The sequence below is a fragment of the Ptychodera flava genome, chromosome 6, assembly GCF_041260155.1.
Source record: "Ptychodera flava strain L36383 chromosome 6, AS_Pfla_20210202, whole genome shotgun sequence".
Lineage (NCBI taxonomy): Eukaryota > Metazoa > Hemichordata > Enteropneusta > Ptychoderidae > Ptychodera > Ptychodera flava.
Genome location: NC_091933.1, coordinates 6,599,235 through 6,612,458, shown reverse-complemented (window position 1 = coordinate 6,612,458; position 13,224 = coordinate 6,599,235). Strand labels below are relative to the sequence as shown.

Genomic DNA, 13,224 nt, shown 5'->3' with positions numbered 1-13,224 from the left:
CATGGGGCAGTAAAATCGATATCATATTTGGTCTTTTCGACCCAAAATACCCATATGGTGAAATTTTCACGGAAATTGAACCTATTATTATTCGCGTTATTATTTCTATATAATACTTATAATACTTATATTAATTATCCTTTATTAATCCAATATAGAAAATGGAAATGTGTTGTGGTGTACACAGTCTAAAAACAAATATTCCACAATAGATGAAGAGATCACACAGATTAAAAAGCACAGTTCAAGATATGACAGACAAAGCACTTGTCGATCAACAACGTAATTTAAAATAATCCTAACAGTAGCCATTCCGCGATGAGTTTTTCACCTGTTAGAAAATTGGTTTAGAATCCTCACTGCCGAGGGTACAAAAGTATTTCTAAACCTGTTTGTGCGGCACCTGATTGAATAGTATCTGGTATCAGACCTCATTTTAATGAAATTACTATTCAGTGGATGCGTTTTGTCAGACAATATAGTTGTAGATTTGTTTTTCACTGATTTCATATACAAGTCATCAAAACTATACAAGTCATCAAACATTTTTTCCAGCCATAAGATATTGGCGAAATCTATGTATTTGAATGTTGCCTGTTTCTGGTAATTAAGTTACGCAGGGTTTCAAAGAGCACATTTGGTCGTATGAAAGATCAATTGATAGTGTGTGGGCATATTAACACGCGTCCGGGTAAGTGTTCTCAAGTACGCTCGAGCGATAACAGTAGCCGAGCCCAATTCAAGAAAATCATGATCAAATGAGATTTCAATACAGCGTGTAATTCCTGTTCAATATTCAGCAGATATTTAACTTAGATTAATTGACCTTTTATTGCGTGTTAGATTTGGTAAATGGGTATGCTTGTGACAGATCTTCCGCCATTTTAACAAGCGGCAATATCGCAAACATTATAATCAACCCGTAACTTAGTGCGGCGTTCTTGGATATGTTTTCAACAGGGGACCCGCTCACAAGCATGCGCAGCGCGACGACCACTGCACTTGAACCACGAGTGTTTTGTCTAACAAATTAGAATTCCTCATAGAAATACAGCCCATGCTCATGTGATAACCTTCCCGAAAATATGTTAAGCCATTCATCTCTGCTCTAACTTTTCGTTTTCAGAAATTTTTTAACAAGCTTCAAAAATCATCTCAAAGTCCAACATCGCTCAAAAAGGTTTTCCGGGGACGTGTTATGCTAGTTGGTGCGTATGGTGCAGGGAAGACATCAACAAAAAGAAGTCTTTTCAATGAGCCTCATCAAATAAAACATTTGAGCACTGATGGAGCCGACATCTACAGTATAGATATCACAGAATGGATAATTAAGGGTAAAGATTTATATTATCAGTGGATTAAGAGTGTTAGTGTATTATCAGTCTAAGAACATTTGTAACAAGATAAACTGTAAGATGGTCAAGGGCAGCAATGTACATGATGGCAACCTTTCAAAGCTGAATCCAATGTACATGATCATGCCCTTTAAGCACTATTCCAAAGCTGAGTCTACTAAGTTAAATCCAATTGGCTCCTATTAGAATAGAGACTGCATTTTGAACGATAATAGTGTCCCTGTCCGCATATTCAAGGCAAAGCAATTGACACTAATTCTATATTTTTTTATGTAAGCTTTACAAAACGTTTTATAATCGAACACATGCAGCTCAATGGTGCATTGACAGTTCAGGCTATCAACACTTTTGTTAAATGCTGGACTTGCTCCTTCAGTGATTGACTTTGCTCGGTTATCCAACCGCTCTTTTTAAGGGTAGGGATATGGCCGAGCGGTTTTGACTGCGATGTCTTCGCTAGGTAACTGGGTGCCTCACCATGTGAATTCGAATCCGATCGAATTTTATTGAATTTTACCTTTTCGTACCTGGTCCATTCAAGATGGTACTGATACATATAGAATAAAAATGAACACATAAATACAAGATGGACTGTTATCTGAAAAAAAATGCAACAAATGAGGCCCGATCGGTGACAATATATATTTACGGTCATTTCCCTTTGATGATATGTATTCACATAATCATCCTCAGTGAAGATTTAACATTGTGAAATTGCCGTGCGTTTACAAGTTTCCATAAAATGAAGTACAGGAACAATAATCAAATAGACTCTATTGGGTATGGTGATAAATAACCCACTCCTCAGACGGGTATAAACGAGATTTGAGCACAATGCACCGAGCGTCTCGTGCTAAATTAAGCAACGATAGCAAAGGCCTAGAAATTTAACTCAAAGTGAAGCTATTTTTCGAGAACAAAAATCGACTGAATCTCAACGGTGCGAACAAGGTAACGCGACTAGCTTCGAGTTCGTTGTTTCCGAAAATTATGCATTTCACTACTCGACTTTTTTAGGATAAGTGTGCGGCCTGGACGCAGCACTTGACCCCCTTGTTGTAGTGTGAAAGTACTCAGTGCGTCGAAAGCTAAGGCGGCGGTGGGGTCTATACGATTATGAACCTCCACATTGGCGACGAAACGAAAACACAAGGACTCAAAATTTGGTACGTGGCTGTGTATTGTCAGCCTCAAAAATTATGACCGAGTTTTACGAAATCTTTACGTCCGACAAATTTTGATCGCGGGAGAAATACGAGCCGCCGTGCTGTTGGTTTACGTCGACAAACACAGCGAAGATCGACGCAAAACGTTTTGACACACCAAAATTGATAACATAGACGCGGGTTGTCGTGACGAAGAACGACCAAAGTATAAATCCCGGTATTTTCTGTTTAGAGACGACAAACTTGGCCTGTGCATGTGATAAGAAAAACAAAGCATTGTATAAATGTGGATCTGCAAATATGTTTTTCAGGAAAAAAAAGGTAAGTGCACAACATTTCCAGAATTTTTTATTTTTATTTCTTTTCATTTATGTTTTTATAAGAGCGTACTACAGAGTATAAGGGTGACAAATCTATCAAAGAGATCCAGAAGTTACTAGGAGATACCCTCGTGCGTGGAATGGAGAAGATGCCATCTAGTACAAGTGGACAGCAAGCCAGCAAAGCAGAAGTCGCAGATGTATTAGATGCAGTAAAAATGGAAGGGGAAAAAATTTCAGACGTTTATCAAAGGTTGAAAAAAGACAACATCCAGAACACCTTACGGTTGTCGGCTTACGCTTCTGATTCCACGAAGACTATGCGTGACGATTCTGATTCTGATGTGTTCTTCAGTTTATGGGATTTTGCGGGGCAAGCTGTATACTACATCACTCATCAGGTTGGTGTTTTATATATATATATATATATATATATATATATATATATATATATATATATATATATATATATATATATATATATATATATATAGCTCAAAGTACGACATAAACGATAAATCACTCAAATCACTTTCAAGACATATGACATAAGTGATTTTTAAAGAGAGCAATATGATTTAGCTTGAAAACCAATGTCACAATGACTACTATTTTTGTTGGTGTGAATTTGCACGAGTTGCATGTTAAAGGCCCATAAGCTGCAACTCTGCGATTGTTGTCCAACTCAAGGTACCTCCGGTTTCCTAAGAAACTCATTGCAATCTGCAAATTGAACGATAGTCATTAACTATGTCTCAAGGCAAGAAATTAAATAGACTTTTGTTCGTTTTAAATTTCCCGCCGTTTTCAAATCTTGCCATGTTGTGTGAAAAACGGAGAATTTTTTGTCAAAATGGAGTGAATCCCTTTCCCGTCCTTTCAGTGAGTTGCACCAGTTGTAAAGATTCAAATGTGCACATGCACCATTTACACTGTGTATCTTCTAGTTGTATGGCACCCGTTTTTTATTTGTCTTACTGAAACCTCCTCACTCAGTGGATAATTACTGGAGTAAACATCTCTGAGTAAGAACATTTCTATGAACTAATTTTAATCTCAATATAAAATCATGAAAATAATGCATGCGAACATTTTTAGCTACCTGGTGCAACACATGTGTGTAGCGGGATGAACAAAAGTTTGTTAGAGCTTATGTTCACAATTTAGATTCAAAATATAGCAGTAATAAGATGATCTCACACAAAATGTATCGACATTTGTATAAGCCATCAAGTTCATTGGTTAGGAGTACATGTTGCATAATCACCGTCTAAAAATGTTCATCAATCTCTGTCTGTCTATCTATCTGTCTGTTTGTCGCGGGATAAACAAAAGTTTGTTATAGCACATGTTCACAATTTAGATTCAAAATATAGCAGTAATAAGATGATCTCACACAAAATGTATCGACATTTGTATAAGCCATCAAGTTCATTGGTTAGGAGTACATGTTGCATAATCACCGTCTAAAAATGTTCCATCAATCTCTGTCTGTCTATCTGTCTGTCCGTCTGTCTCTGTCTCTCTCTCTGTCTGTCTATCTGTCTGTCTGTCTCTGTCTCTGTCTGTCTCTCTCTCTCTCTCTCTCTCTCTCTCTCTCTCTCTCTCTCATTCTCAGGTATTTCTTGCAAGTCGGGTTATCTACATTCTGGTAACTGATCTTACTAAGTCTCTCGTTGACATTTTGCCGGTTGATAATTGTAACAGCTGGACTGTAAGTCGTAAGTAACTCTATTATTTTTGTTGTGTATTTTTTGTCTACTTTTGTGACAGATAGACAGATACCTATGTTTTATATGCATACATACATACAGACAGACAGACAGACAGACAGACAGACAGACAGACAGACAGACAGACAGACATGTATAATGTTTTACATTTGATTGTTTGTCGGGTGGTAGAAGTTGTAATCATTTGCTATGTGTATCTTACACATACGATTATTTCCTTACTATGGTTGAGGATTATAATTACTATTATAATGACATTATTGACACATTAATGGTAATCCATCAAACTTCGCATGACCATCTATTCATTATGCACTTTTAGAATTTCATTGAGTTTCTTGCATATTAAAACAATAATGATCTTCTCATAAAAATCGATTGTTTCACCCTTATTCTGAGTAATATATTGTATTACAATCACAATATCTACCATAAAATTCAAAAAGTGCGTGCCGCGTCTTCCTTCTGCTGTCAGGATGACATCTCAGCCACACCACCGTATTGTCTTTCGTAGAATTTCTTTCGTTTTGGATGAGCTCGATACATACGCATGCAAGCCCTGGATCAGAAGTTAATTTGAAGCAATTGGATGGGAGTGATAAGACAGTTACTGCACCACCCGTCATTATTTTAGGAACAAAGAAAGACCTCCTGCCACAGGTAAGATCGCCAATTCTACATTTTAACTAAACTCTTTCACCAGAAATTTCCACCATTTCTTCAAATCCTGTAGTCACTATTCATGACTTGAGACAATACGTTTCATTGATGAATAATACTAAAACGTTCCTCATACAGGTATTGCTTTAACTCTCAGTGGGTTTTTAAGATACAATGAACATTATATATTTTCAAACCACCCTTCGGCTAGGTAAAATTTCCCTTTTGTCACGACGGTAATTGGTAATGTACACTACAGTCCTTCTCATATATTTCATACTACTTGCAAAGTTCAAGAGCAAAGTATTGACATTGATAAAGACATTGATAAAGACATCGATAATGATTTAATTTCATTGAACACTGATTTCGCACTGATTTCTACAGTCTGTCCCTTATTTCATAGACTACTGACTTACCGCAGTGCACTCGTACTCTTGATTGTTGTTCTTGCTTGTCATGATTCAGGACAGTTTGACATCACGTATGAACTTTGACATGATATTTGTTGTCAACGAAATGATATATATATTAAATAACTAAAGGAATAATGTCTTCGTACATCGCCTCCAACTAGTTAAAAAGTCTAGATTTTCAAAGAAAAAAATCGCATATTAACATAATCTAAAACCTGAGCTTGGATTTGCGATAAATGAGTGTTTTTCCTCGCCAGACAAAAGAACCCAGGAATTTTACTCTTGCGGTTTTATGTCAATTTTATTATGTGGCGTCTATCCTTGATGTGCAAGACAATTCGTGAAAACAACCATGGCAACCTTTTCTCAACAGATTTAAAGTCTGGCGTGAAAAGTTCGAAAATCGGTCGCAATTGTCAACAAACGCATCCACTTGACCAGTGTTTGGTGCTTGTGTTTTAGTTTCATCGCAAATGGGAAGGTTGTTTTCGTGTGCGTAGAACGAACCTCTGACCGCCTGAACCATTGACGTACGAACAGGTAGGCGTTACGATGTACGAACAGGTAGGCATGTCGTAACGACTGTCGCCTACAATGGGGATACTGACTCCGTGCGCAACCTTGAGCTTCATCCAGACATCAATATTTCAAAAAGGTTGATAAAATAATCCGAAGCAATAATGTGTAACGCCTGTATACTTAAAATGAAATGCACAATCACTTTTCGGTAACAACTCTCCGCTGGCGGCGCATAGTGTTACTGTGCTAGTAGTGCAAACTTGGGTTTAGTGGCCGTTTTAACTTGCCTTCGATCTTCGAATATCGGCCGCAGCCGGCTTGCGCGACGTTACAGTAACCGCGCTATTTGGTATTCATGTTCGTCCTGCAAAATAGCGTCACTTTCTCTGAGGTGAATTTATAGGACTATTCCATCTTCGAAATCATATATAAATTTGCAGGTGCGTATAGACCTTGCGACTGTCATGCATTTGACATTAGAGCACAGGAGCGATTCCTCGTCGCGACCGACACCTCAAAGTCATCGACAATTTGTTTTCAGCGTATTGATAGTCGCGCCAGCGGCTTACTGACTACGCATGCGCGTATTCATAGCGAGCGCAGCGAGAGCGGCCGAAGGCCGCTCGCGAAGCGAGCATTAAGACTAACGTGTGTACAAGAAATTTAGAATGGAATCTATATATACCTACGAGTTTTGAAAGGAGAGCACTTCCATGGAGGCGGCCATTTTGAATACTTTTACACGGATTGCGTGAAATTAAAGATATAATCTACCACAAATCCTACTCGACAATGTGTATTTCCGACAAAAGAATCTCTCTATTCCAAAGAAAGTGTGAAATTTGGTTCAAAATGACTATTTTCGATCACTTTTGAAAGCCCGGATCGGTCATCACTAGGCGCCGCCATTTTGAAACAAGCCAACTCTCGCGAGAACGAACGGTCAACTCACGCGAGAATTAAAATAGTGGTGCCTAAGTAAGACTACCGCCGACGGGAACCACTACGTGTTTTACATTAGACCGCCTCTGTTCCCGCCCCTGTTACAATAAACTGTTCTGAATTATATAATTTACCAGTTTTAAATAATTTTCGTTAGTGAACTTGGCATTTCCGAGTTAAATTGCTATAATAATCTATAAATGTTATTCTAGAAAACAATCGACAGCAATTCAAACTCAATGGCCAAAATATGCGTCATGCATCAACATCAATGACGATATACCCTACGCTGCGCTCGCTCTCAGGTCAGACCTGTTACATATTAATATACTATGCGAGTAACCGGAAGTGTACCCTTCTTTCGTGGGCGCCGCCATGTTTTTTTGAGTGCTCGTAAATAAACAAATTCGAAACGTACTCTCTATTATTTTATAACTAGCTGTGGGTCCATAGCTGTGGTGTTTTCAGACGGGATTCCTGGCTTTTACGGGCCGGTTTTGACTTTTCCGATTTTTAACCCCGCCACCACAGCTATGGGATATTCCATAGACTAGCGTCCAAATCCGCCGCAAGCACCCTTTGCGCAAGTTTGCTCGACGATATTTCGAAAATTTTCCATCCAAATTACAAATTGCCAACACTCATCGACAGCTTGGTTATTAGGGACTCACCAGACCAGAAATCCGCTCAAAATTCACTGAATATCGCCTTTTTTCTAAGTTTGCGCGACATGACTACACGTAGACCGCCATTTTGCTAGCGTAAAACTGTTGGTCGAGGATCCCTGCAGTACGTCACTACAGTGACGTAGGGCCGTGACCTCTCAACTTCTGAACACAAACTAACTTACGGCCAGCATCCGCGCGGCGCGCCACGAATAATTATAGATCCTAGGACTGAACTTTTTTCAAGTAAAAGTTTGGTTTCAGTTTTGTGAGACTGGGAATGTCCATAAGACGAACGATGGTCATCGATATCACACGATGAATCTTTCAGTTTGTGTTTAGAAGTTGAGAGGTCACGGCCCTACGTCACTGTAGTGACGTACTGCAGGGATCCTCGACCAACAGTTTTACGCTAGCAAAATGGCGGTCTACGTGTAGTCATGTCGCGCAAACTTAGAAAAAAGGCGATATTTCAGTGAATTTTGAGCGGATTTCTGGTCTGGTGAGTCCCTAATAACCAAGCTGTCGATGAGTGTTGGCAATTTGTAATTTGGATGGAAAATTTTTCGAAATATCGTCGAGCAAACTTGCGCAAAGGGTGCTTGCGGCGGATTTGGACGCTAGTCTATGGAATATCCCATAGCTGTGGTGGCGGGGTTAAAAATGGGAAAGTCAAAACCGGCCCGTAAAAGCCAGGAATCCCGTCTGAAAACACCACAGCTATGGACCCACAGCTATTTTATAACATGCCATCAATAAAATATATCTTTTCTATTAGCGAGTAATTATTATTATCCACCCTGTCGCTTATACAAAATTTCTTATCACGACTAAAAATTAAAAGAAGAGAGAAAACTGTCGTGCATATGAACGAGAACATTCGCAAAGAATGCTGGGATTGAATCTTAGAAAGGCGCCCTCTGTGTCAATAACTATGTGCATGATTTACCCGTTTTTAGAAGTAACGCTGGTTTTCAGCTTACAATATCGGAAGTTTCTCGGTACAGTTACCAATGCAAAGTTAATGATGGCACAATACGTCCCTTGTTAAACAGAATAGGTAGTAATCATGGTAAAAAATTTCAAATTTATGTCAAACATTTTTACACATAACAGAAATCTATACCTACAGGGTCTGACATCGTGTACGTGAACTGTCATCAGAGGGTAAACCGGTCATACTTGTACAAACGTATATAGAAAGTAACAATTCATTCTATTTCATTTTTATGATTACTAATCATGAATCGATACAAATAACATTTTTAATCTCAACGCCTGGCGCGACACCAAGGGCTGAGCCCTATATAATATTATAGTTATAATAGTAGTTAAAAACTTAAACGCAGAATCGTTTACGAAAATATAACTCCAGAAATATTTCAAAAATAACAAATTCCCGAACCTGCCTGGTATTAGCACATTATTCCTTAAATGATAATTTTCTTTGTTTAGCTCGAATAATACTTATGTCACAATGACCACGTCATCACTCGTCTTAGAATCTGGGTTACACAGCCATTACGGCCACTCTTTTTTTGCTTCGCTGAAATAAGAAAACTCTTAAGCGTAATATGCAAATGCTGAGTTTAAAATTGAAGGTGCAAAAACGATTGGGTTAAGTTATAGTGCTATATCAAAAACGATTTTATATTTTGCACCAACAGCAGATAACATTCGTTCAGTACTTGTATGTCAAATACTATCAAATATATAAACTATCACTTCTTCTACCTATGACAAGGCAATCAGTAAAGGTGCTTCAAAGTTGAATGTCGATGACGAAGCTAAAAAACGACTTCTGGAGATTGAGAGACACTTGAGAAAGCATTCTCCCCGAGCAGTTAATGCCCATATCGTCGATAAGATTGCAATCGATAACAAGTCCAGAAAAAGAGAAGATGGCAGCATCGCAGATCCTGAAGTAGAAACTCTTCGACAAAAGATACAGCAGCTAGCGATGGAATACTTCTTTCGCGGTGAAGTATCTGCGAAGTGGATACGTTTTGAGCTGTCGTTGAGGCAACAACAAAGACAGAAAATGTCACTAGATGAAGTGAAGACGCTTGGACGACAATTGAAAATGGAAGAACCTGAAATAAAGGCAGCCCTCGCATTCTTTCATAGTGTTGGAGAAATACTATTCTACGAATCAATTCCTGAGCTGAAACACACGGTAATATTGGATGTAAGTTGGCTAGTCAACCTTTTCAAGATTCTGATTACCAAAGACGTTTCAAGCAAGGAAAGATTTGGTTATCCTCCAAAAATACAGAGCCTTTTTGAAGAGTTGCATCACAAAGGAAGGTTACATGAAGAATTGGTTGATTATCTCCTAAAATTTCATCGCAGAGAAGAAGACAAGGCGATACTGCTTAAAATAATGGAATTGTATGACATAATGTGCAAGACGCCAGTAAATCCTGGAGAAAAGTTTATGTATTACCTACCGAGCCTGCTGCAAAAAGATGCAGAAGGTGAAGATAGTGTCATTTTCCCGGTGGAACTCTCATCGTGTTATCAGCTTTATTACCATTTCAAGGGTAATTTCCTGCCAGAAGGTCTATTTTACCGTTTAGTTATTCGATGTGTGAGGCATTGGTCAACACAAGGCAATGCTGTCGTTATGAGGAAAGTCAAGACACGCATATTCATTGAGCGTCATCAGTTGCACGTAACCATTTGCAAAGAAGATTCTGATATCCAGTTGCAGGTACTCATTCCATCCCGTGCAAAACACTCAATACAACTAAAGCTAAAGGACTTAAGAGGCATAAGACTAGTGGTCGAAAATGAATTAGATAACCTTATCAGCACATACACCCCTGGCTTGAACTACCAAGCTTCCGTGAAGTGCAAGTGTCGAAGTCACGTAGTTGGAGAATTACTACCTGGTGCAGAAGACGTAGACGACCGATGTATTCCAATCTCAGAGAAGAAAACGACAGTTTTATGTCCATTAAGTGCTCTTCCATCACATGGTCCTGATTTGGATATTTGGTCTGTCACAGGTAGGCGTCGTTTCATTCCCTTATGTATATCATATCCTCTTCGCTTACAAATATAACGATTCTATGGCGGATAACGCAATTCAGAGGATATAGAATGCAAGCACTTGAAATGAATGTAATTGGCCAGCTATCCAAGTTATCGGGGAAAATTCCATCATATCAAAAATAGTAGATCATGTGAATATTTCAAACAATTGTGATTGAGTAACGTTCTCGGATATATACGATCGTGTGATTTCAAATACAGCCAAACATCAAAGCAAGCTTCTCCTATATTATTTGCAGAAGCAGCTAGAACTGACAAGTCTGATAAAGGAAGGGGACGAGAAGGTATGCCTTTGATAATTCGATTTACAATAAACATAAAGTGATTTGATATCAGGAGATCCGTTTCTCTTTCATATGAACATGAGTAGCAACATATATAGACACTCGTAATTGGTTGAATCAACCTTGTGTTTCAAGCATTGACAGATATTACTTTTCTTATTTTCTCGCTAATTATGGTAAATGTTCAAAGTCAGCCATGAAGTTGAGATAAAATCTTAGTAATACAACCAATGATACATGTCTCTTCCTCCACTACTACGGAAGCATGGTATCAGTATTGAAACATTTCATGAGTGTGGTCTTACATGAGTTGATAAAGGAAGGATAGTAATATTTGCAGTGACCTATAGCTTCAAGCAAAATTACTCTCTTATGTTGAAACTTGACGTCTCAAATAAAAATGGCCACGCTAAGCTCTAGTCGATCTGTAGAACATACTTCAATAATTACTCTTCAATAATTACTCTTCTACGAAACTAGTCTTTTAATAGCATTGTCAAATATCAATACCAATATCTCTTCATGCTGGTGACGTTTACAACAAATGTCAAGATCTTCATGATAAATGTCTTCATTTTTGGGCTGTTCCCCGAACGAAGTAAAGTAAACAAGGAAACAAATGACTGCCACCTGTAATGCGAGGTTGCCGACATAATATTTACGAACAGCTCTCAGAAATACAATAATAGTATATTGAGACTTGAAAGTTGTAGTCACTATTCAGTTCCATAGAAATCCTAGCCTGTTTTTGTATAAATTACAGAAAAAAATAAGGGTCGCACTGAAGCAACGTCAGGCGCCAACAGCCATTGACATGACAATTCTCAGTGTAAACAAACCAAATGACCAAATGAAACCAAATGACCGTCTTTCTCTGCTTCGAACGACGATCAGCTGCAATCAAAGACGAGAGATTTTGAGGCAGGGGGGGGGGGCAGGGGACAGTTTCGGATGAATAACAACGTATTTTATCATATACCTATGCCCTGTATTGTGTCTGTACTGAGTTCAGTGACATGATTTATCATGTTGATTTGCATGTCAATAAAGTGATACGCCTTGTTGATTTGCATATGAAAGGAATGATCAGCGCGTCTTTCTTTCATTCAATTGAATATTTGCATATGAAAAAGTGATACGACCTGTTGATTTACATAACAAAGCCTGATACGGCCTGTTGATTTGCATACCGGACTACTTACATGGTGGCGCCCTAATAAAAACAACCATGGTGCCCATCTATGATTTTGACTTTGACTACGACATCATGTCCGATCTCCAAAAGTGGCATGGTTTTGAAGCATAGGGAAATGCGGGGTAACTAAATAAAACACATGTGTCGATATCGGATTAACCTGCTAGTAGTGCTACCAATTTGAACAAATTAAAGAGCAGAGCATTACACCGTACGGGCACTGACAGATCGATGACAGACCAGCTGTTCCGTCCGTGCATAAGGACAGACGCGCAGACGACATCGACAAGCAAGTGCTATCGGACATGTCGGAGGACCGCCAGACCGGCAAATTCAAAAGCACAACTTTCAAAAATATCATGTATTCATGGTAAATGCGTTCTGGAAAATAATACCAAACACAACACTTGCATGTACCGTACGGATTCGGTAGATATCCTACATGTTTGATGACAGAGTTCAAGCATTTCTCTGCTCAACCGTAAAATAATTGTCAATGAGCCAGCTGATAGATTACGTCAGACGCTAGTATATCAATCCGCCTTAGCAAGATGACGCAAACAAATGTAGTCCACCAAGAAAAACCACAGTGAAACGTCTAATATTTTAATATACGAGATTTATTCATTCAATAACGTGGGCATAGGTATATGATAAAGAGGTTATCCCTCGATATCCCTCTTGGTAGGGTCGTATTGCTGCGAGTGCGGTTGTGGGCCGCATCACTCGAGTCGAAGACGAGTGTGATGCGGCCCACAACCGCACTCGCAGCAATACGACCCTACCAAGAGGTGATATCGAGGGATAACCTTATAGTATCAAAACAGGTCTTCCCGTGCGGCGTTTTTATATTCAATGGGATAGGGAGGAATCGTCGCGCATTGTATTGACTTTTCTCGAAACATTGTATAG

The 13,224-nt window shown here is 38.8% G+C and overlaps 1 protein-coding gene across 4 annotated transcripts in view; it reads left to right on the top strand.

The window, feature by feature from the left end:
• Window positions 1–13,224, top strand: part of LOC139134730 (malignant fibrous histiocytoma-amplified sequence 1 homolog) — a 247,979-nt gene that overhangs the window by 70,850 nt on the left and 163,905 nt on the right. For 2 of the 4 annotated variants that reach the window (XM_070701718.1, XM_070701719.1), the window contains 6 exons: window positions 1,055–1,334; window positions 2,905–3,242; window positions 4,460–4,562; window positions 5,089–5,234; window positions 9,521–10,787; window positions 11,073–11,117. In XM_070701718.1, coding sequence (XP_070557819.1) covers window positions 1,199–1,334; window positions 2,905–3,242; window positions 4,460–4,562; window positions 5,089–5,234; window positions 9,521–10,787; window positions 11,073–11,117 — 2,035 coding nt within the window. In that variant the 5' untranslated portion in view covers window positions 1,055–1,198. Of the gene's footprint in view, window positions 1–1,046; window positions 1,335–2,904; window positions 3,243–4,459; window positions 4,563–5,088; window positions 5,235–9,520; window positions 10,788–11,072; window positions 11,118–13,224 lie in introns of all 4 variants that reach the window. The other 2 variants (XM_070701717.1, XM_070701716.1) reach the window with 2 other exon arrangements.